This window comes from Ochotona princeps, chromosome 28, assembly GCF_030435755.1.
Source record: "Ochotona princeps isolate mOchPri1 chromosome 28, mOchPri1.hap1, whole genome shotgun sequence".
NCBI classification, from domain to species: Eukaryota; Metazoa; Chordata; class Mammalia; order Lagomorpha; family Ochotonidae; genus Ochotona; species Ochotona princeps.
The window spans coordinates 14,635,906-14,660,471 of NC_080859.1; the positions used below are offsets into that span (position 1 = coordinate 14,635,906).

At 42.7% G+C, this 24,566-nt stretch overlaps 1 protein-coding gene across 1 annotated transcript in view; it reads right to left on the reverse strand.

Annotated features, from left to right (window-relative positions):
• Positions 1–24,566, reverse strand: part of SLCO4C1 (solute carrier organic anion transporter family member 4C1) — a 50,059-nt gene that overhangs the window by 12,058 nt on the left and 13,435 nt on the right. The window contains exons 3-6 of the mRNA XM_004586289.2: positions 6,501–6,683; positions 4,875–4,971; positions 2,779–2,900; positions 1,187–1,305 (exon numbers count right to left, since the gene is read on the reverse strand). Of these exons, the coding sequence (XP_004586346.2) occupies positions 1,187–1,305; positions 2,779–2,900; positions 4,875–4,971; positions 6,501–6,683 (521 nt within the window). The remainder of the gene's footprint in view (positions 1–1,186; positions 1,306–2,778; positions 2,901–4,874; positions 4,972–6,500; positions 6,684–24,566) is intronic.

Below are 24,566 nucleotides of genomic sequence, written 5' to 3' on the forward strand. Positions count from 1 at the left end.
CCTGAGTCAGAGGGCACAAGAGCTTAGGCATGCAAGTAGCAGCGGTGAATAAAGGCAGTTGAAATTAGAGGTGACAAAATGAACAGAAATATATACAAATAGCAGTGAGTGACCGTCAGCAGATAACGGTAGTTTTACTAAAACGCCACGAACAATCTCAGCACAGCACCAGAAAGTCCATGTGCAAGGGGGAAGGGCGGGGAGTGAAAAGTGAGCTGCATGAAGGAGTAGCAGCATGCTAAGCTTTCATTTCAGAAGGAGCCAAAGAAAACAATAGTGATTTTTTTAAACTTTTAAAAGATAAAGCTGTAAATTTCCTTAAGAATAAAACTTTTATGGTAATAAAAAATCAAGAATGCTTTTCTGCTGGGTCTAACACATGGGATCCATAAAACCTTGGTCTCTTTAACCTTAAATTCAAACCTGGTTACTATTGACCACCATCGCTTTGATGAGAGAAAAATGCCAATCTGGCATTCCTAAGTATATCTAGGATTCAATGGTAACTGATGAATCCATCACACAGGGGATTGGCTTAGAATAATGGGCTAGTGTGTAAGGAGGGATCACTAAACATTGCCCTCATCCTTGTTCCTGTTACTGCTCTTTCAACCATTCTACACCGGAACAGCAACCACTGACTCAAGATGCTGAAATGACCTCTCAAGAGGCAGTCGTCCATAACAGGTGGAGGGGAGCACCCGTTAAGACTCCGTGTGGTTGGCCCACGTCCCATTTAGGAATGCCTGGGGTCCTGTCCTGGCTCCACTTCAATCCCACCTTCCAGCTAATGTGAACCCAAGGATGGCTCAAGTACTTAGTGCCTGCTACCCAAGAGGGAACAGCAACAGAACCTGGCCCGGCTGCTGCAGGCAGTTGAGGGATGCTGCAGGAGATGGCAGATCTCTGACATTCATTCTCTCTCTCTCTCTCCGCATTACAAACAAAATAAAAATGAACAACACTTTTAAAGGAAAAACAAGATCCCAAATATGAGTAAATAATCAAATAATTATTACGAAAAGATTTATCGTCTGTGTGTGTGAGCATGTATGCCTACATGGTCATTTATGTGTGTGGATAATACGTATGTGTCTACATACACACATATGTGGGTTTGTACATGTATGTGAGAGTATATGTATACCAAGGAGAGAGACAGATAAAGACAACAGCTTCTTTTTACCTTTAGGGCAGCTGGGAAATCCTTAAAACTTTTTCCAAAATTCTCATCTGTGTGCTGTGACGAGCTGCTCTTAGTCTGATGAGTCTGGGAAACTTTTGCATCTTGGATTTTTGCTGTTCCTAAAAACAAAGCCAATGCACCTGCTGTATCATTTTACTCTTGTTTTAAAAGATAATTGTTTTTAAATTCACACACACTTCAGAAGTATCTATACTGCATAACAGGGATGTCAGCTCCTCTCTGTCAACATGGTAGAACAAATATCTACGGGCTGTATTCTGGTTCGCCTGAGAGCACCCGTTCATCATTGCCAGCTAGGGAAATTCTAATCTATCTAAACATCAATATTATTCCCATCTCATGTGTATTCTTTTCCTATGAAATCTGTTAAAATGTTTACATTATCATATTCATCTTTCATACACTGAGGTGTGTTTGTGTGTTTTATTTGTCCTTGGCTGTCTTTAATTCTTACATCTTTGGAAAATGAAACCATGTTTATCATCTATCACCATGTGCCTGTGAGATTGAATAAAAAAATACTATGATACATCTCAGAAAAGTGAAATATGAAATAATCAGAGTCCTCAGGATCAAAAACCCTTAGTTACTCCTTGCCTGCCAACTTTTCTTTTGCCCACTTAGAATCACCCAGGCCTGGCATTGTGACTGGCATCCCGTATTAAAGTGACTCTTGGAGCCTTGGCAGCTCCACTTCCAATCCAGCTTCCTGCTAACATGTCTGGGAAGACAGCAAATGATGGTACAAGTCCTTGAACATCTGCCATCCATGTGGGAGAACTGGGTAGAGTTCCACATTCCTGGCTTCAACCTGGTCCAGCCAGGGCTGTTGCAAAACGTGGATAAAAGATCCCTTTTTCCCTCTCCCTCCTTGTGTCACTCAGCCTTTCTAATAAATGGACAAATCTTTTAAAAAGAGAGTCTGACATCTCCACTTTAGTGAGAAAAACTGAATATCTTCAACCTAGAGAAGGCTACTTCTACAGAGAATGTATTTCAGTCACACAATGACACAAAAAATAGAGCCTCAGAGAAAGAAGAACGGGGATTCTTTCCTGTGAACCTTTGCTTTTGGGACAATTCAGCACTGAAATACAGGATGATAAAAATAATATGAAGCACTGTACAGCACCACAATTTAGGTGACAATTTTAAAAATTGGTACATTTACTTTCCATTACAAACAATGAATTATTTCAGGCAAATGTGTCCCTGAAATTGGTGACTTCCTGAGTTTAGAACAGTAGCTTAAGATATTGTATCTTGTTACACACAAAGCGACATTCTACATAAAGAATAAGAAGCAAGCTTATCAAGTAGGAAGGAGGTAAATATTGACAATTTCCTTGGTTATCAAAGCACATATTATTATTAATAATAATAACTATGAATATTAACACCACTACTCTACTTTTTTCTAAAATGAACACAGACATTTGAAAGCTTTCGTAGGCAGACAACTCAGGTTATCTCACATAAACAGTGTGACCCTATGGTCCTTATTAATCACAGAAAACAACATCTGACTTAGAATAAAACTCTCTGAATTTAAGGTAAGCATGCATACTTACCTGGCAGATGCTTTGGGAAACATGAGAAGGGAATTATCAAAGACCAGGCAAAGAACCAGCAGATGAGGAATCCAATCCACCACGCCCCCAGCCACCGCGGATCATCCTCAGTGACGTCCACCCTGCCGAGCAGGAAAGATCAAGGTCAACACCACCTTACGGAAAGCACTCCGGCACAGCTACAGCTAAAGGCTGGGGTCTGAGCACAAGTGCACATGGTAGAATGCGCCCGTCATGGGGCTCTGATGAACAGAACAGTGGCTGAGGGGCCGGCATGGTGGCACGGTCACTTCAGCCACTTCGCAACACCACTACCCCACATGAGTGCCAGTCGAGTCCCAGCTGCTCCATTTCCCACCCAGCTCCCTACTTAGGAGACTGCAAAAGCAGCAGAAGATAGTTCCAAATGCCCGGGTCCCTGCCTCCCACATGGAGACCTGTAGGAAGTTTCCGGCTCCTGAACAGACCTGGCTGTTGTAGCCATTTGGTAAGTGAAGAAGCTGGTGGAAGAAGTCTGCCTCTGTCTCTCCTTCTGTTACTCTACCTCCAAATAAATAAATATTTTTTTAAAAAAATGCAATGGTTTACAAACCATTTTTTTACTTATTTACTTATTTTTATTGGAAAAGCAGATATTCAGAGAGGAGGAGAGACAGAGAGGAAGATCTTCCATCTGATGATTCACTCCCCAAGCGGCCACAATGGCTGCAGCTGAGTCAATCCGAAGCCAGGAGCCAGGAGCTTCTTCTAGGTCTCCCACGTGGGTGCAGGGTCCCAAGGCTTTAGTCTGTCCTCGACTGCTTTCCCAGGCCACAAGCAGGGAGCTGGATGGGAAGTGGGGCTGCCAGGAGTAGAACCAGCGTCCATATGTGATCCCAGGGCATTCAAGACAAGGACTTCAGCCACTAGGCTGTCGTGATGGGCCCTACAAAGCATTTTAAAATGGCAAATGTGACATTAAAGTTTAAAATATTTAATAATAAATATGACAAATATTTGAAAGCACAGAATTTCCAAACATTCTTCATGCAACTTTGGCTAAGTTTTTCTCTGCTGCCATACTAAGTTTAAAAATCTCACTGCAAATCACAATTAGAAGTCCACACAGCATGTTTCAGTTCTACCATTTATTTAAATTTAAAATTATTCTCAGCATGATTTGTTAGCACCGGTTTATAATAGGTCTCATATTTTAGTATCAGCAGGCCCCTTCCCTACCATCCATCCAACTCTCCACTGAAGGGAAAGTGTCTTTTCTCACAAAGCGACTCTCTCTGCTCTGCACATTCTTTTATCGTTTCCAAAAGATTAACCAAGGACCAGCAGCTCAGAGAACAAATCACAAGCCCATGACCCCATTTTCTTACTCACTGACCACAGTCACACAGAGCACACCGCAGTTACGACTCCTGGCGATAAAGTGAGAAAATATGGCCTTGGTGAAGGTCATGAACTCCTCAGTTCCGAAAAAGGAGAGGGAATTCAGCGGCACACAAGGGGGATTTGGAATTCAAGTGGTCTGCCTAACTCATGTCTTGATCACGTTAACAACATGCGTGTGTTCACTACCCCTGGGATTACTGAAAGCATTAAATAAAATGGTCAACATGCAAATCATACGTCATCTAGAACACAGGACAGGACGAATGAACGTTCATCGTTAGCACTCATCCCTGTCCCCAACAAGAGGGTGGCCCAGCTGTGACCTCTGTGTATTTATTGGGGCTGTTACAAAACTTCTGAGATGACAGACCTTGCAGACTCTATCAGCTAAGCCCACTAAGAACATAAACAATTTGTATTAAATTCTCTATTTTGAACCACTTCATGGCCTACGTATCTATTTTTCGTTTTAATTTCACCGTATGATTCCACTGAACATCTTCCTCTACAAGCAATCATCCCATGCAGACATGGTGTGGCAGGGTGGGGGGTTGTGAGAAAATAAGCCTGGACCCTCTACCATGCATCGGCTCATGGGTGCTCCCTGAAAGGCCCTCAGGTTGCCCTGGGGGAGCACTGGGTCACTATGCAGTGACGCCAGCAGGGTGAAAAGAATCAGAATGCAAATGAGCGAAAACGAGCTCCTGCCTTGCCTTTGTCCCAATGCAGCATCAATGTACAGGGTGAGCAGCTGTCCTCCCAGCACGTAGCCTATGGCAGGGCCTAGGATCGACATGGAATAGCCAATTCCTGGGAGAAAAAGACACTGAAAATAGTCACACGTGCCTCCTCACACAGCATGGCTCATCACAGTGAAGACAGAGAGACTTTACCACAGAGAGAATTACATTTACATCAAAATTATACAAATGACTGTGTCAATGGTATCTTCCAATCAACAGCGATCGAGGATCATCCTAACATGTACAGCTCAATACAAAACCTGGTGGGAGTAATGACAACTCCAACCAGCCACACAGCCATCAATGTACGCAAAGCCTGGTAACAGGTGGCACAAGTAGTCAATCTGCTATTATTCGTTCTTGAGAGGGCTCACAACTATTGTTTCTAATCTCCTGGAAGAAAACCAAGTGAAACAAGAAGGCTTTTCACTCAATGCACTCAGAGAGCCCTCCTCCTTCTACACACGGCAGCTGATCTCAAACCTGGAGCTGCTGAGAAGTCTCCCATGTCAGCAGAAGCCATCGTTTAGACTTCCTGAGCGCAAGATCCAGCCCTGATTTTACTCATTTAGCTCAGTTTTGTCCAAAATTTAATAGCTGTGCGATGAACAACTGAAAAAAAATCCACGCATTCACTCGTGTCTTAATGAGCAGTCCCATCCAGATATTTTAACTGCTGACATTCTGCTTGTAATACAACAAAGAACAGGAAAGTAGTTTGTACCCAAACCTAACCTGTATCTCTGACAGAAATGATCTCCATTCTAGCTACATCTTCCAAGATCACATAGGATAATCTGAAAATATGTAAGAACTTCCTCTGATTTGCCAACTACCTTAATTTATACTACAACTATATTAGAAAACATAACAATCAATCGGTAGATAAGTTAAGGAATGTTACTTTCTGCAGGTATTTCACTCCACCAAGTCCATGGGGAAAACACAGCTAAACAGTAAGTTTATATTGATGCAAAACACATTTTGGAAACCATGCATAGGTTTGTCATAAAATGAACTTTCCATAGGGTTTTAAAAATACTCTTCCTCCCTTTCTCCTTCCCTCCCCCTTAGATCAATCAAAACGATTGATTTTTAAAATTATGCCACAAGTGAACCATTAAGACTTTACTGAGTATTTGTGAGAACATCAAGGGAAGAAATTTAAAAGACACCTATGCCCACAGAAGGAAGAGCATTGAAGCGCAATTCTTTTACAAATATGTGTTTGTGCTTGCATGTGTGTGTGTGTGTGTGTGTGTGTGCGCACACAGAAGTTTGATTTGAAATGGAAAATCCCATGGAGTTTCTGAGCACTTTCTCGTGGTTTCTTTTGTGGATATTAGTTGTGTAGCAGTAATGTCACACTACACAGTGGAGCTCATGCCCAAAGCAAGTCATCAAGCATGCATTCACTGACCGGCTGGGTACAGCAGCCAGGAACTCAACAAGTAAGTCATCCGGCATGGATTTCACACAAATATCTATGCAATTACAACCGATGCTTTATATAAGTCTGTGTTATCCTTGACTTACATCATAAATACATAATATGAGAAAATCCTACTGAGACAGCCATGTGTGGGAATAGCTCACCGATGTAGAGAGAAGCCGTGTGCGTGGGCGCTGAGTCATCGATGAAGGCTGTCCCCAGGGTGTAGAGAGGGGTCCCGCCCATGCCCAGCAACAACTGTCCCAGGATGAAGACATACAGGTAGTTAGAGAGCGAGGACGCTGAGGAGGTGCAGCTGGTGCTGTTCCGTGCGGTTAAACAAGTGTCTTTGAGGGGAAAAAAAACAGCTGTGAGTTTACAGAAATGTAATAGTTTATACATTAATTTTACAAGTTAAACTCACCTAACATAACTTTATTTCTTCCAAGAACTTTAACTTGATTGTCTTTAAACTACTGTTAAAACTGTAACACAATGGGTCCGGTACAGTAGCCTAGCGACTGAAGTCCTCGCCTTGCACACACCGGGATCTAATATGGGCACCAGTTCTAATCTTGGCATCCCCACTTCCCATCCAGCTCTCTGTTTGAGGCCTGGGGAAGCAGTGGACGATGGCCCAAAGCCTTGGGACCCTGCACCCATGTGGGAGACCACGAAGTAGGCTCCTGGCTTCGGCTCAGCTCAGCACCGGCTGTTGCGGTCATTTGGGGAGTGAATCATTGGACAGAAGATCTTCCTCTCTGTATCTCATACTTTCCAATTTAAACAAATAAATAAATCTTTTTTTAAAAAAGCTGTCACACTGTTGGAGAAAATGTATGACCCATCACCACGCCAAAATTCAGAAAGTACAGAACAAAATCAAGAAACAATACCGCTAAGTTCCAAATAAACACACAAATTAACTGGGAAATACAAGTGAAGCTGGGGCTAACAAAAAGGAAAGCTTTCAGGTTAAGAAAAAAAAAAACAACCTTTATTTTTCCAAATCATAGGAATAGTATGACTACCATACTCAATTTATCAATCTATACTTCAAGCAAATTAGAAAACAGTGCTTAAGATGTAGACGATTTGGGCCAACATAGTAATCCTACATAATTTTTACAAAGCAGCAAGGCCGCAGTTATAGCTAAACATGTATAGCTCAAAACTATTTTATAAAATTTCATCTAATAAAATAATACACCTGTAAGATATTCTTTTGAATATCTAAGATTTGATCAAAATCGTTTTTAGAATCACATTGAAAATAAAAACCCAATATTATAGCATTTTTCTAGTTCTCAAATCCATCTATTGAGGTATTAATAGACTAATACTCTTGTTAAAAATACTAGCCTCCTGGGGCAGGTTAAGTCACCACCGACAAAGCTGGCATTCCATATCAGAGCCCCAATTCCAAGTCCTGGCTACTCCACTTCCAAATCAGCTCCCTGCTAACCTACCTGGAAAGGCAGTGGACGACGGCCCAGGGACCCAGGGTCCTGGTAGCCGTGTGGAAAGTCTGGACGCAGTACAAGCTCTGGGCCTTTCCCTGGACGAATGCGGGCCATTGCGGCAATGCGGGCAGTAAACCAGCAGGTAGACCTACCTTTCCATCCGTCCTCCTCGCTCTCTGTAACTGTGTCTTACAAACACGTAAAATAAGATCTAAAAACAAAGCAAAACTACTACCCTTTGCCCCTTCCCTTAGAACCTGATGCAGTACTGAGAAATCTGCATTTTAACCATGGTCTCGGCTAACCCTATGTCTGGTACCTTGATACCAAGTCTATTTCTTCAGATAAGGAAATGCCCCTAAGCACAAATGCCCAGATTCTCTCTCCTCTCTCGCTCTCTTTTTACATTAGTTAAAAATGAAGAAATTCCATTCATGCTCATCAAAGTGGGGGTGAAATTAATGCTTACATTGATATTTTGAAGCCCTCTCTCCAACGCTGGAGATTCCTACATTCATGTAATTAAAGGTTGATGAGGGCCCAGTGAGATGGTTCAATGACTAAATCCTGAGTTCCCACGCTCTGGGATCCCATATGGTCACTGGTTCTAATCCCAGCAGCTCCGCTTCCCACTCAACTCTGCTTGTGGCCTGGGAAAGCAGTCGGGGACGGTCCAAAGCCTTGGGACCCTGCACCCGCATGGGAGACCCAGAAGAGCTCCTGGCTTCTGGCTTTGGATTTGCGCAGCACCAGCCGTTGCAGTCACTTGGGGAGTGAACCATCGCACGAAAGATCTTCCTCTTTGTCTCTCTTCCTCTCTATATATCTGACTTTGCAATAAAAATTTTAAAAATTTTTAAAAAATCTTTTAAAAAAAGGTTTATGAATATCTTGAAAGATAATCGGTGCTCATAACTCGCCTCGAACCACTGCACTGATGTCACTTCCCAGACTGGGCAGGCAATGGGTGTGAAAACCCCAGTGTCAATATTCTCTCTCTCTCTCTCTCTCTCTCTCTCTCTCTCTCTCTATATATATATATATATATATATATATATATATACATATACACACACACACACACACACACACACACACACACATATATATATATATATAACTTGTTTATCTTAAAGGTAGAGTGACATAGAGAGGGAGAAACAGTGAGAGATCTTCCACCTGCTGGAAGATCTCAAGTTCTTTCAATAGCTGGAGCTGAGTCAGGCCAGAGGCAAGAGTCAGGAACTCCATTCTGCTCTCCCACATCTGCTGCTTTCCCAGGTGTGTCAGCAGAGAGCTGCACCAGGAGGCAAGCGGACTCAAGTGGAGCTGCCAGGACTCAAGCAGACACTCATATGGGATGCCAGCATCCCAGGCAGCGAGCTAACCCACCATGGCCCAGTGCTGGCCACTCAGTGTCTACCTGTTTCCAAAGGGCCGTGACAGCTGCAGCTGAGTCAGGCGAAAGCCAGAAACTGGAGCCGCATCCAGGTCTCCCACATGGAGGGCAGGGGTTGAAGTCTTTGGGCCACTTTGCACCATTTTCCAGGTACATTCTCAGGGAGCTGGATGGAAAGGCGACTGACCACTTTCCCACCCATGCTTTTAGAAAAAGAAATCCTGGAGATTTGAACATTATAAGCAGCACAGAAGAATAGGCAGGCGGGGTTGGGGGAAACACCTCCCCTACTGCCTTCACTTTATGCCCAACCCCGTAGGTCACTTTGATGAAAATAACTTTGGTTTGAAGTTCCTTCTACATTTTCAGTTAATCACTCACTTATATGTTGAACATTCCTTTTCAACTTTTTTTTTAAACACATGAATGGCCGTATTAAAACACCACCCTTATATTCAGCCGACTTCTGATTTTCACTGTTACGTCACTAGCATACTGAATACCAGCACATGAAGCTCTATTTGAGTTGCTTTCTCGGCACTGTTACCATGTTCACAATAGAAATGTCCTCTGGCTCGTGAGCCTAGTCCACCACAGATATTTAATAATGAATCGTGTAGTATGTATTATTAATAATAATCTGATTATACATATATCTAGACCTCCCTGTTTGCTGATCTTATTACAAACAAGGTTGTGATATGCAAATTTACTTTTGGCACCTTTGTGCCAACCTGCCTGTTCCACAAGTTATAAACAGTGGCGCTGACAAACTCAGGTGCAAACATTCACGTTCTGATATTGTCGATTTGCCTTATCACAACGTTACTCAAATATTCGGCCCTGCTGACAGTGCAGCAACATGTGACACAATGAAACTGAAGTCGCAGTCAAAATCACTGGCTCACTCACCGCATATAACTTCACTTCTTAAAAAAAAAAAACAACCAATGAAATTAAGTATTTTCCTATAGGATTGTTTTTCCTGCGAACCAACTGTTCCGTTGTATTTGATTTCCTCACTGATGATGGTGTAAAATTAACACATCTCCTCGTTCTTCATACATACAATAGTTTTCAGTGGAAGCATACAGGCCACCTGTACTAAGTGCCCACGTGATGTGGGGCTTGATCTCAGCTGCTCTACATGGAGATCCGGCTCCCAGCGAGCCCTCCGCAGCACAGCACCTGGCCGGAGGGTATCGGCAGCTCAGCTGTAACCCATTCTACAGCCTGCAAGGAAAGCCCAGCTGCTCAATCTTTTTACCTAATCTAATACAAACAACACAGACACACACACACACACACCCCCCTGTGTGGCGGCACGCACCCCGCTTCCTGTCAATAAGTACCCTGGAGATAGCAGGTCCCCCTGCTCTAGCAGTTCCACACCAGCCACCCATGTGGGGGCCCCAGACAGTGCCTATAGATGTACACGAAATAAACAAGTAAACAGGAGTGTGTTTTCATTTCTTTCTTTCTCTCTCTTCTCGCTCTGCGTCTCACGCCAGTAAAAAAAAAAAAAAAAATCCTTTAAAATGCTTTTCCAACCCAGACTGAAGACAAGCAATATGATCATTCAGTAATTTAAATTTTTTTGTTTTTACTGGGGAGAAAGAAATAGAAACATTATTATTGGAGAGAAAGAACCAGGGAACCTTTCCTGAAATAGATGAAGATGGACCAATCATTTAGAAGGACTTACAACATCGCAGGAATATGTGATGTGGGGTCATTCAACGTCAATCTTCTGTGCTATAGTTTCTGCACTTGATGAAAGACGTGTCGCCTTACATGAGACAGCTCCCAAGCAACGTTAATCCCAGAGGGAATGAAGTAACAGGTGCTGCGACTCAAACAGTTCACGGGTTTCCCAACTGCCACTCAGATGAAGGCATGGACAAATATTTGACCATAGTTTAAGAAATTAGGTGGAGCTACATTTTCGGTGTCAGAAATGTTTCATTCAAAAAGAACTTAAGATTAGCAGAAGCAAGTATAAATTACCGCATAACAATGGATGGCTGCAGTACTGCAGTGGATAAGAGTTAACTTCACCTCTTCAGGGAGTTACACAGCACTGTAGTTTTAGAAACTTTCAGCTTAGAATCCCGGGAAAACCACTTTTGAACATGAGAGCAAAGTCTGCGATTTAACAACATTCCGCAAGAGGGCGCCCCCACATCGTTTATGAGGCTCAGCTCTTCACTTAATGAACAAGCCAGGAGCCAGGTCCACAGCCTTCTCCCCAAGGCATCTACACTAAACATGTGGAGATCACAACCCTGCCCAGGTGTAGTGGGAGAGGAATGCCTTCCCTAGCCGTATTTCCCACACCCCCCTGATTTCTGAGGGACGCCTATGTCTCCTGGAGCAGGCAGTGAAGTTGAAGATTCTTCTGGGCACTCCGGCCTCTGTAAGCACCTATACCAGGGCCACCTTCCAGCAAGCACTAACCGGCTTTCCCCTTTCCATCCTGGGACCCGCTTCCCAACTCCCAGCCACAGCCCCAAGGAAACAGAGCAGCAGTTCTTGGTTAAACTGGACCAGCTGCAGGCCTCCACTGCATCACCCAGCTGAGGAGTGAGCCTCCCTACCTGCTTATCAACTATCAACCCTGCTCACTCACCCCGCTACCCATCTTCCTATCATTTCTCTTATAAAACATAAAGAGAAACAAAGGCCCTTTGAGTCTCCATGTTTGGGACTCTAAGCCCAAAACCCAGCACAGGGTCCTTTCTATCTAGGCTTAAGGCAGCGAGATAAATGCTCTCACTCAACTTCACCATGTAGTACAACAGACACTTCATGACAGTATATGTCACCAAATGGTCACAATCTATCAACCACTGGAGAAATGCACACGAAGGGACGACAGGATCTTTCCAAATCCCCAAAAGCTATGCCAACTACTGCCTCATTCTTAGCGTACAAAGTGGACAGTAGATGTCATGCACTTCCCTGGCCACTGATCCCCTACACACTCAGCATCTATACAAGGTCCCTATTGCCTTTGCCATTTGTCACTTATCCTCCGACATGTCTACATTTTTCAAAGGCATCCAAGATACTTCTTAATCCTCCAAATCAAATTAGCTGAATACCACCCATGGAAATCCCTGCACGGTGGTCTGGGAAATAGCAAATTGACCAGTGTACCTCCAGGCTACAGTTTCAAAGCCTGGTTATTATTAACTGATTTGAAAGACAGAGTGACAGGGAGAGATCTTCCACCCACTGATTCACTCCCCAAATGTCTACAACTAGACCACAATGAGGCTGGTTCCATGAACCAGGAGTCACATCTAGGTCTCACACATGGGTGGCAGGAACGTGGGCAACCACCTGCCGCCTCCAAGATGCATTAGTGGAAAGCAGAAGAACCAGGACTGGAAACAGATTCCCCAATATTGGAAGCTCAAAATACTGCAGTGCAACACCTGCCCTAGGACCTCTCTTAAATAACATTTCAACATCCCCATAGGGCCTTACTGATCCCCTCCTATAACCAAAACAACTGACAATATTAACTTCTGTGGTGGCCACAGGATCTTTCCAGATATCTCCGATTTGGATGAAAGGGAATTGGGAGAGTAGAAAATAGCAACTACTTCTACTGGAAATCCAGTAACGGATCAAACTCACAAGATTTGAAACAAAACAAAGCTCAAAATTCAGATGACCTCCCCCTTAGTTAAAGCCACTGAGAGGATTCAAGAGGCACCGCGGCAAATACTTATGATTGGGAAACACAGTTCTCATGCAAGATTCCTCCAAGTCGAGTCTGATGGACTAAATAAAATCAGAGAAAGACTGAGGTTGCAAACCAGAAGCCTATAGCAAACCTACTGTGTGTGTCCTCAAATGTGTGGGACCAACGAGATAAGAAATTGTTTCAGAAAGAATTATACCACAAAAGAACTGCAAGCCTCTCCTAAGAGAGGTGATGACTGAATGAATATTAAAATGGCTCTTTGGTTACTCCCTACAAATCAGAAAATAGGTTGATGTAGCTCCTCAGCACTCAGTCAGGGAATATCACCCACCTGCCTTCTGCCATCCTGCATAAAAATTCTATTACAGATTGAAGCAGATATGGCTGCCCAAACTCACACAGATATCTGAACCTTGATATCTTAGGTTAGTGGTTAAAGAACTGACGAAATTGGTCATGGAGGGAACAGGGTGGGTGGGGATGATCTAATTATGTTGACTTGGAGGTGGGACCAGTGGGAGGTCTTTAGGTCACCAGCGCCTTGCCCCGGGAAGTCAAGTTTTGCCAAAGGGTTCATTAGGTAACTCCAGCTTCCCTCTCTACTCTGACTCACCAAGCTACGCTTCTCCCACCCACACAAGCTCTACCAAGGCCCGCTTCCGCCATACACCAAACTCATGGGGCTGCGTAATCATCCACAGACAGCCTCCAACTCCAAGCAAGAATACAACTTCTATTTCCCAAGAAACTCTTCTCATATACTTCAACGTGATCAAAAGCTGACCACTAGAGAAGGCAACCAAGAAAGGACCCACACAAGACAGAAACTGTGAAATTCCTAGGTAGAGTTGACCCAAGAAATAACCCTAATGTCTTCCAGGGGAATTCCAGAGCTTCCGTGAACAATCACTAATGAGACAAATGTATACCTCATATGGCTCTCACCTTCCCCTTATTTCTCATCTGTTTAAAGAAATAAGTGGAGATTGCAAACTAGGTATATGTAAGAGAGTTTTCATGTCTTTGTGAGATGTGAAATATTTATGTACGGAATTCTGGAAGAACGTTGCTATTAAAAAGTTAACTTCGGGCCCAGCAGCGTGGCCTAGCGGCTAAAGTCCTCGCCTTGAACGCACCAGGATTCCATATGGGCGCCGGTTCTAATCCCGGCAGCTCCACTTCCCATCCAGCTCCCTGCTTGTGGCCTGGGAAAGCAGTTGAGGACGGCCCAGTGCATTGGGACCCTGCACCCGCGTGGGAGACCCGGAAGAGGTTCCTGGTTCCCGGCTTTGGATCGGCGCGCATCGGCCTGTTGCGGCTCACTTGGGGAGTGAATCATCGGACGGAAGATCTTCCTCTCTGTCTCTCCTCCTCTGTGTATATCTGGCTGTAATAAAATGAATAAATCTTTAAAAAAAAAGTTAACTTCATTTAACTTCGAGGTAAATTACCTAACAGTATACAAGTTCTATCTGGGAGAAAGGAAGGTGGACAAGTACTAAGAGGAAAAGTGGGAGGAGAGGGAAAAATGGAGGATGAAGGGTGGAAGGATTCTGGTTCATTTGGTCAGTAGACTTCCTCAACTGTGTAACTTTGGTGCTAACAAAGTAATGGCCTGAGGTCATTAAAATTTGATCTTATATTTAGCTTTCAATAATGTGTAATTGTTTTATTTTGAAATAACAGCAATTCTTATGGTGACTAATCTAACCTTTGCACAACTACATTAGCTAAAAAGTGACAAAAATAATTAGATCCTTCCATCTAACAGAAAAGGAAAGAACATGTTCAAACAGAAAACATGGATTCTCTTCTGCAGTAAGGTCCTATTGTTTCTTAGTGTTTATTGTTTTCACGTACTGGAAAGGGAGGCAGAGACAGAAAACATGCTTCCCCTGCTGGTTCACTCCTGAAAGGCCCACAAAGCTGAGGCTGGGCCAGGCTGCGACCCGGGGTCGGGAGCTCAATCCATGTCTCCCCTATGGGTGGCAAGGATCCAACTACTTGCGTCATCACCTAAAGCTTCCCAGAGTGCATCACAAGGAAGCTGGATCAGAAGTAGAGATCCCAAGATTCCAATCAGCATTCCAACATGGGATGTGGAGGGCCCACATGACAGCTTCACCCACTGTGCCACCATGCCCACCCCTCATAGTTCTGTTTCCCTCAAAGGGTGCATAATAATTCTTTAGATCCTAAATTTACTATTGATTAGTAAAGCTATTAGCAAGCTAACAGAGTCATCAAATGTTTATCAAGCACTTACTTTATACACTATCTCAATGTTGTAAGAAATACAGCAATAAGCAAGACCAACCTGGACCCTGGACTCAATGGACTTTTCTAGAAAATTTGGAGCAGATGGAGCCATAACAGTTGTTTTCCCAGACATGGATGTGGCACAATACAAGTCCAAAGAACTTCCATCACCCAGGTTAGGGAATGCCAACTATGACCCATGCGCCACTGGCTGTCTTTAACAAGGAGAATTTATTGAAACCCAATTGTGCCCATTCGTTTATGTGTTGCTATGGCAGCATCCAGGCTACAATAATAGTGTTGGGCAACTGTAAGACCCTGAATGATCTGCATGTCTAGATTATTTACTGTCCTGCACTATACACAAATTGCTGACAAGAAAATAATCAGTGAGATCTACTTGCTTTCTTTGTATTTTCTTTACTGTCATGACTCTTCTTCATTTTCTTTTTCTCAGACTATCTATAACCATCAACAAGTAAAAGAGAAAGAGTTGTGATGTTTTAAGCCACTGAAATTTTATGATTATTCGTTAATGAAGCACGATGTATCCAGACTGCAGGTTGAGGGACCCTCACATCACATAGCCACCCAACAAACATACGCTGAGAGTTTAACCATCCTGCAAAATGCTGAAAGGGAACACCAAACAAGACAATAACAACAAAAAGAGACAAAGTGACAGTACTAAAAAGCATTATATTTAAAAACAAATATAAAAGGGCCCAGCACAATGGCTCAATGGTTAAATCCTCAGTTTGTAAGTGTCGGGATCCCATATGGGCACCAGTTCACATCCTCGCTGCCCCAAATCCCTTCCAACTCCTGTTCATGTCCTGGGAAAGCAGTAGAGGATAGCCAAAGCATTAGCACCCTGCATTTGCATGGGAGACCTAGAAGAAACTTCTGGCTCTTAGCTTCAGATCAGCTCAGCTCTGGCCATCGCAGCCATTCAGGCAGGGAAGTGTCTTAGGTTCAAGAGTAGAGAGACTGGCAATAACACTCCAGCATTAACATGGTTATGAGTTCCTTGTTCTTTGCCTTTGCCTCCTATTTTCCAGATTTGAAGCTAAATGCCAAATGATGCACACACGGGGTGACAGGAGGCAAAGAAGCACGAGACTACTGCCATCTTAAAACCAAAGATGGGGCAGCTTGGCAAGACAGAAAAAATTACCCTGCCCCACTCACAGCAAAAATAGGAGGAGGACATACAGCAGGGTGTCTTTCTAACCCATCAAGAGATACAGGACCCCACAGCTGGTGCCAGGGGAAAATCTATGTTGGCAGCCACAGTTCTTTTCCCAAGCTCCCTCTCTGTTTCTAGGAAGAGGTAAGAAGAATCCTGGAGTAGTGAGGATGTCCCCCACAATTCACTGGGAACTGGGCCACGTTCCTCTTCTGCAGGTTCCCTTGGAGGTCACATGGGATATCAGACCAACCACTCCCTTCTCCCTCAGGCAAGGTGGCATCAGCAAACTCTAGTGGGAATCCAGATGTCCAGTGCCACTCAACAATAGCAAGAATGCTGCATGCCAATCAAGGCCAACATAGACATGTGGACTGCCCCCTCACCTGCCAACAATGAGGCGCACTAATCCCATCTCAAGAGCCTCAGAGCAGCGTCAGAGGAAGCAGCTCAATCAGGAACCTTGAATGGGACGCAGAGGTAGTGATGCGGTACCAGACACACAATACATTACTTACAGCAAATCCTCCAAAGACAGCGCAAGGAAATGCACTTAAGACTTTCGACATAAATTATGACGGAACTCTTAAAATATTCAGCAGCTCACATGATGGCAAGAAGGATAAAATGGACAAACAATACAGAACAAAGGACTGATGTAGTGGTGCACATTGCCACCGTGCCACTGGCATCCCCTATGAGTGCTAATTGGTTTTGAGTGGTCCAGCTGCACTGCAGCTCCCTATGGTTAGGTCTAGTAAAACAGCCGAAGATGGCCCAAATGCTTGGGCGTCTGCTACTTGCTGAGAGACCCACATGGCGTTCAGATCCCTAGCTTTGAATAGACTTTGCGGTCATTTGAGTGATAAGCCACCAGAGAGAAGACTTTCTTCTCTCTGTCCTTCTTTGTGTAGCTTTTTTCTGTAAAATACATAAATAAACCGCAGAGAGAGAGAAAGAGAATGAAATGGCAAACTTTCTGGGCCCAGTGGGATGGCTTAGTGGATAAATCATCGCCTTGCCTGTCCCAAATGTTCCACTTCCCATCCAGCTTCCTGTTTGTGGCCTAGGAAAGCAGTCGAGCATGGCCCAAATCCTTGGAAACCTGCACCAGATTTGCTCCTGCCACCTGGCTTCAGATCGGTTCATTCTGGCCATTGTGGTCACTTGGAAAGTCAGCTAGCAGCCAGAAGATCTTTTTCTCTGTCTCTTCTCTCTGTAAATCTGCTTTTCCAATAAAAATAAAACACATCTTTAAAAATGAGGTCAACTTGCTAGTACTTACATTGAATATAAACACAATAACTAAAATATATTGGCAGACTCATCTGAAAAAATAACCTACCTACATGGTGGCTACCAGAAACTCATTCCAACAGGTAGAAATTTAAAAGATGAAAAAACACAGAAACGTCAATCAACACAAAGTAGGAATGTATTAGTAACAGAACAAAATTAACTTCACCGCAAAAAAAAAAAAAAAAAAAAAAAAAAATTTACCAGAGTATAACATGGCGTACTGAGAAAACAAGCAATGTGACAAGAAACCATATTCGTCCATGGAGCTGTGAACCAAGAAATATGAGTTGGCATTGTGTTGCAGGTTAAGCCCCTGCCTAGGACACCATATTCAATATTGCAGTGCTTGATTCCAGTTCTGGCTACCTTGTACTTCTGGTTCAACTTCCTGCTAATACATCCGGGAGGCAGTGGGTGATGTCTCAAGTATCTATTCCTGTCACCTGTGATTGCAGACCTGAACAGAGTTCCTAACTCCCAGCTTCAGCCCAGCCCATCTTTGGTGCAGGAGTATGGGGAAGGAACCAGAGGATAAAAGAACTCTCTCTACATTTCAATTAAATCAACCTTTTAAAAGCACAAGTAGAAATTAATAAAATGAAAGGACAAATGGATAAATTCACAATTACAAAGAGGTCAACACCGCTCTCTAAGCAATTGGTAGAAAAATGAGACAGAAAATTAGCAAGCAGAGAGGACAACTTACTATACCTACCGAAAGAATCTGTCATTTATAGGGCACGTGACAAATAATAGCATAAAATCCTTTCTTTTCAAGGATTCCATGTAAATAAAATAGTAAACATTTTATATAATATATCCTCACTTATATTGCTATAATCATTTTATAAATATATAATCATTTTATCATTTACATAAAATATAGATCATATATCCCAGGACATAAATCAAATCTCAATATGTTTAAAAGAATCTTTCATGATGTGTCTTCTGAACACAGTGGAATAAAATTAAACATGATTTAAGCAAAAGATGGGCCTGGTACAATGGCTCAATTGGCTAATCCTCCTCTTGTAAAGCACCAGGATCTCATCTGGGCACCCAGCTGTGTCCTGGCTACTCCACTTTCCATCAGGCTCCCTGCCTGTGGCCTGGGAAAGCAGTCAAGGACGGCCCAAGCCCAAAGCCGATTTAACTGCACCTGTGTCGGAGTCTTGGAAGAAGCTCCGGCCCTTGAGGCCATATGGGGAGTGAGCCAGCAGACAGAAGATCTTTCTCTCTGTCTCTCCTTCTTGTATATCGGACTTTGCAATAAAAACATCTTAAAAAGTAAGAATAAAGTGATAGGAAGCAGTTTAAGATATTTCAAGATGGACTATGTGACCACATTAGTCAATACTGTGCAGCAACTGAAGTTGCCGCCAGCGATGCCAGCATCCCGTTTTGCAGTGTTGGTTCAGGTCCCTGCATCTCCACTCACAGCTCCCTGTGACATACCTGGGAACACAGAGGACTATTGCCTAAGTGCTTAGGCTCCTGCCACTCATGCAGGAGACACAGAGAGAGCAACTGTCTCCAGGCTCTGGTTGGCTGATTCCACCCTCAGCCACTGCGGTCATTTGGGGAGTGAATAAGCAGCTAGAAGATCTCTCTTTCTCTCCCCTCTCCCTTCACTTTCTCTCACTGACTTTCCAATAAATAAAATGTTTATTCTGCAAATACTAACAGATAGTGTGATCCTGACAGAAAGTCATGTGGACCAACAGAACAGAGTAGCAATTAAAGAAGTAGCTCCGTGCAGGTATGGACACCACCTGTAGGTGCACACACTAAAAAAATTTTTAAAATAATAATAATAATAAAACACTGATTTAACTCCACATCTTAGACACAAAACAACTCAAAGTGTATCACAGACTTCAATGTGAAATAGAAAATTATATATATTTTTTTTTAAATAAAGAAAATGTTTGGTGTCTAAAAATAGGCAAATAGTCCTCACACTTCACAGCACCACAGCAAAATCCAGAAAATGGAAAAATTATACATTTTACTTAAAAGTAAAGAGGATGAAAAGACAAGAGACTGACCGATGACTGTGTTTTCAAACAACCTATTTCAAACAAAGTTTCAGAATAAACATGTAACTAAAAGGTCAGCAGCACAAAACGAACAGTTGGGCTAGATGATGTGCAGACAGAACATCCGTTTCCCCAGGGAGGATCACACACATGACAGATCAGCTCAAGCGAAGATGCTCAGTAGAATTAACCTTTAGGGAAATGCCAATTAAATCACAATCGGACTGCCCTACACCCTTAGCAGAGGAATTTATAATAAAAAGTGAATGACAACACAAACCATACAGATCATTCACAAACCATACAGGGTCATTCACACATGGCTGCTGAGAAAATAACGCAGTATAACACACTGCAATGACTGGAAAATGTGACATTTCCTCAAAAAACATAAAACATGGCACTACTGAGTGATCCAGCAATTTTACTCTTTAGAGATCTATCCCAGAAAAATGAAATGTTCTCCCAAAAACCCATGCAGGAACATTCAGAGTTTTATTTGTAATAACGTTCAAAACAGGAACTAATCACATGTCTTTTAACAGGCAAATGTTCAACAAATCACGGCACACACTACCCTGGATCACATGGCATCACTCAGAAGGAGTGAACAATGGCAAATTTTTTTCTTTTTGAAGATGTATTTATCTATTTGAAAGTTACAGAGAGAGGGGGAGCGACAGAGGCAGACACATCTTCCATTCACTGTTTCCACTCCCTAGATGGCCCAATGACTCATGCTAGGCCATGCCTAAGTTAGCAGCCTGGAACCAGGAACTTCCTCTGGGACTCCCACATGTGTGCTGAGGATCCACACACTCAGACCACCCTACACTGCTTTTTCCAAGCCACTAACAGGTAGTTAGATCAGATGGGTCAGCTGAGATTCAAACTGCAGCCCATTAGGGCTACAGGCAGTGGATCACCCACTGTGTGGCAAAACACGCCCCACTCAACCTGCTGAGTTTTTTTTTCTTTAAGATTCATTTTATTTCTATTCAAAAGTTAGATATACACAGAGAGGAAGATCTTCCATTTGATGGTCCACCCTCCAAGAAACTGTAACAGCCAGAGCTGGACCGATCCAAAGCCAGGGACCTGGAGCCTCTTCCAGGTCTCCCACTCGGGTGCAGGGTCCCAAAGCTTTGGGCCGTCCTCAACTGTCTTCCCAGGCCACAAGCAGGGAGCTGGATGGGAAGCAGGGCCACTGAGATTAGAACCAATCCCATATGGGATCCCAGCGTGTGCAAGGCGAGGACTTTATCTGCTAGGCTATCACGCTGGGCCTCACCTGCTGAGTTTTAAGAGAATCACGTTGAATGGGAAAAGGCAATTCTCAAAGACTGTACACCGTATAATTACTAAAACACAGTAAAATCTTTAAACACAAAAATGTTTATCATGAAGTAATTGATCATAAAAACCTTAAATATACGTATTCAGACTTATGAAAATCAAAGCCAACTTATGATCAAAACCAACCATACAATGCTATGCAATAATAAAAGCACTCAGAGGTTGAAAAAATATGTTATTAAAAACTTTGAACAATAGAAATATTAAGACACTTGTTTTCCTTAAGAACAGAATGACAGGGATGGGCATTGTGGCATAGCAAATAAGGCTGCTCCCTGCGAGGCCAGTATCTCCTATGGGCAGCGCTTGGGTACCAGTAAAGTCCCAGCTACTCCACTTTTGATCCAGATCGCTGCTAATGGCCTGAGAAAATAAAGAAAGAGGGACCAAGTGCTTGAGCCCCTGCACCCACGTGGAAGAGCCCAAAGCAGCCCCTGTCTCTTGGCTTTGGATGGCCCAGCCCTGACCACTGCAGCCATTTGGGGAGTGACCCCGTGGATACACTATCTATCTCTCTCTCTCTCTTTTTCTCTTTCTCTGTGTGTGTGTGTGTGTGTGTGTGTGTGTGTGTCTTTCCCTCTCCGTAATTCTGCATTTCAAATAAATTAATACATCTTTAGAAGAAGAAAAAAAATAGAAAAACTGAATGGGGTTTTCCTTTTTTTTTTTTTCCCTCATTCTACTTCTGCAGAAATTGTCTGCAATGACTCACAGAAACTCTCTAACCAGAAAATCAAAAAGCGTGAACAAAAACGTAACAAAGTTGGGGAAGCATGTGGCCTGAGGTATTAGTGATGGCTGTGGTACTCACATTCTTCACCGGAATGGAATTCTTGCATTCCTGGCTGTGACGCCAGCTGCCTGCTACCACCCCGTGACACAGTAGGTCGTGTGATGACACAAGCGGCTGGGGTTCTGCCAGCCATGTGGTGGACTCAAACCGACTTCCCGGCTTTTGGTCTCTGCCTGGTCCAGCTGTGACATTTAGAGGGTGGACCAGCCAGCGGGAGCAAGCAACCATAACTAAAGATGGCTGCCTACACTATAAGATGAGATAATACACGAAGGTTCTATAGTTCCATCATTACTCATGTCAAATTACATCTAACACACATTCTGAGGTTTTTTTAAAAAGTAGATATCCATAAGATCATATTTTCCCTTTCTGAACATGATATAAATGTCTATAAATACATACGAATGGTAGAGAAGTGAATGGGTGCTCTGTGTGTGTGTGTGTGTTTGTGTGTGAATGTGTGTTAACACCTGTCACATAATTACATGTGTCTGTGAATACAGATATTAAAGTATGTGTACATTACAAACAATGGGCCGGCATTGTGACAGCGACAATGCCAGTATCCCATACAGGTTCTGCTCCTGCGCCTGAGAGCAGTGGGAGATGGTCCAAGGACCTGGGTCCCTGCACCCACATGGGAGACCCAGAGAAACTCCTGATTCTCATCGTTGGCTTGGCCCAGCGCTGGCCTTCCTCCCATTTTGGAAGTGAATCAGCTGATTGGAGATGTGTCTATCTTTTCTTCTAACTCAGCTGTTCAAATAAGTAAAATCAATCTTAAAAAAAAAACTGAACAATGTTAACATGTTAACCTGGATAGAAAAGAAAAATAATTATGACCTTCATTATTCCATGTTTGCCTATGTTTTTCTACTTTCTGAATGTCCTACAAAGCTACAGACCATCCTTAAAGTAAAAATGTAAAAATGCTTAATGAGTCAAAGTTTAATGTGTTATTCTCAATGAACTAAATTAACCTGAACAAATACATTTATTTTCTTACACAAAATACAATCCTGGAAATATTTCACTAAAACCTTTTTGCTAATGAATTACTTGGAAAATGTTCGGACAGGTTTGGGGATAGGCCAAGGTCAAACAGCCACCAAAAAAATGCATAATTTTGAAAGTGTTTTTTTTAACTTGCCTATATTATTCTGTAATTGCCACCACCAATGAGCACACAACCCAAGACAGCCAATCATTTACTATGAACATCATCACTATCATTTGATGACCACCACTCCCTTGGTACCATGTATACAAAATCTTCTATGAGGCAATGGGTAGGAGGAGGTTTTGAAAAGTTGAGGGAAGCTGTGAAATGAAGGATTACACAAATTTCTCACAAGTTTTTTTTTTTTTTCTCTTTTTGGAAGCGCTCATGTTTCCTACAAGGTTTGTAGTTGAAGAAACATATCCATGGTTGCAGAGTTCTCTCACACAGTGTGTGAGCAACAATTGTGTCTGTCTGACCTTCATCTTCTTCCATCACACATTCAACAAATGCAATGTCAAAATAGAAAAAAAAAAAACACTAGAACACACCCTGAACAACTTGTGCATATTTAAGGACTGTGACTAAGACAACAGAATTTCCTCATTTCTTTTCTTGCCGCAAACCACTCTTTACCAACCTTTCTGAGGAAACTGCCATAAAGGAAAAAAAAAATTGCTTCATCATTACCTCTTAAACTTATATCTGTTAGACACAACTATGCTAGTGCCTACTTCAGTGCCCTGTAAGCTTTCACTTTACACAAGGAGATCAATACAGGCTAAAAACAAATACTCCCAATATTTCCCAACACCTTAGAAGCCCTACAATGCAACAGCTTATGACAAAAATCCAATGTAGAATATCTACCTTCGTGCTGCTAGTTGTAAACATGCTTCTCATTTTAGCTTCCTTTTTCACACTGTAAGCTTTTCACCTCTTAAGTCCTACCCGTAAGCGTATCTATGACAAGTAACGGTTGTCTCTTATTACTGAACACAAGTCTTCCTACTCTCAGAGCAAAGAGAGAGAAAATATCACATTTTTCTTTAGCCCAAGTTTATGAAAGTTGGGGAAAGAAAACCTCAATATGTCTTTATTTATTGCTATCTAGTCTTTTTTTTTCCTTGTTATTCAACAGTGAATTTTCTTTTCTTTTTTTTTTTTTTTTTTTTGAAAGTGGGTAATACCATTGTTTCCATATCAATATCACTTTACCCTGTATCTGGGGTCAGGGAAAAAAACAAAGGGAAAAGCCTAGTCTTATTGTCAGTGGGCCCCTACTTGACACTATACGATCTGTTCTTTTTAATGGCTGAGCAAAATTCCACGGACAGGATGTACTACAGTTTCTTTATGCAGTTCTATTTTGATGGGCATGTGGGTTGTTTCTATGCCTTTGCTATTGCAGATGCTGCTGCTGTAAATACAGGATTACAGACCCCCTCCTCATATACAGTTTTCATTTCCTTTGGATATATTCCCAGCAGTGGGACAGCTGGGTCATAAGCCAGGTGACTTTTCAGTTCTCTTGTCATTCTCCATACTTACTTCCACAGTGGTTGTACTAGCCTACACTCCCACCCACAGTGAAGGAGGGTATCTTTCTCCCTATATTCATGCCAGCAGGTGTTAGTAGAGTTCTAAATGTAGTCGATCTCACTGGAGTTAGGTGAAACCTTAATGTAGTTTTCATTTGTATATTCCTGACA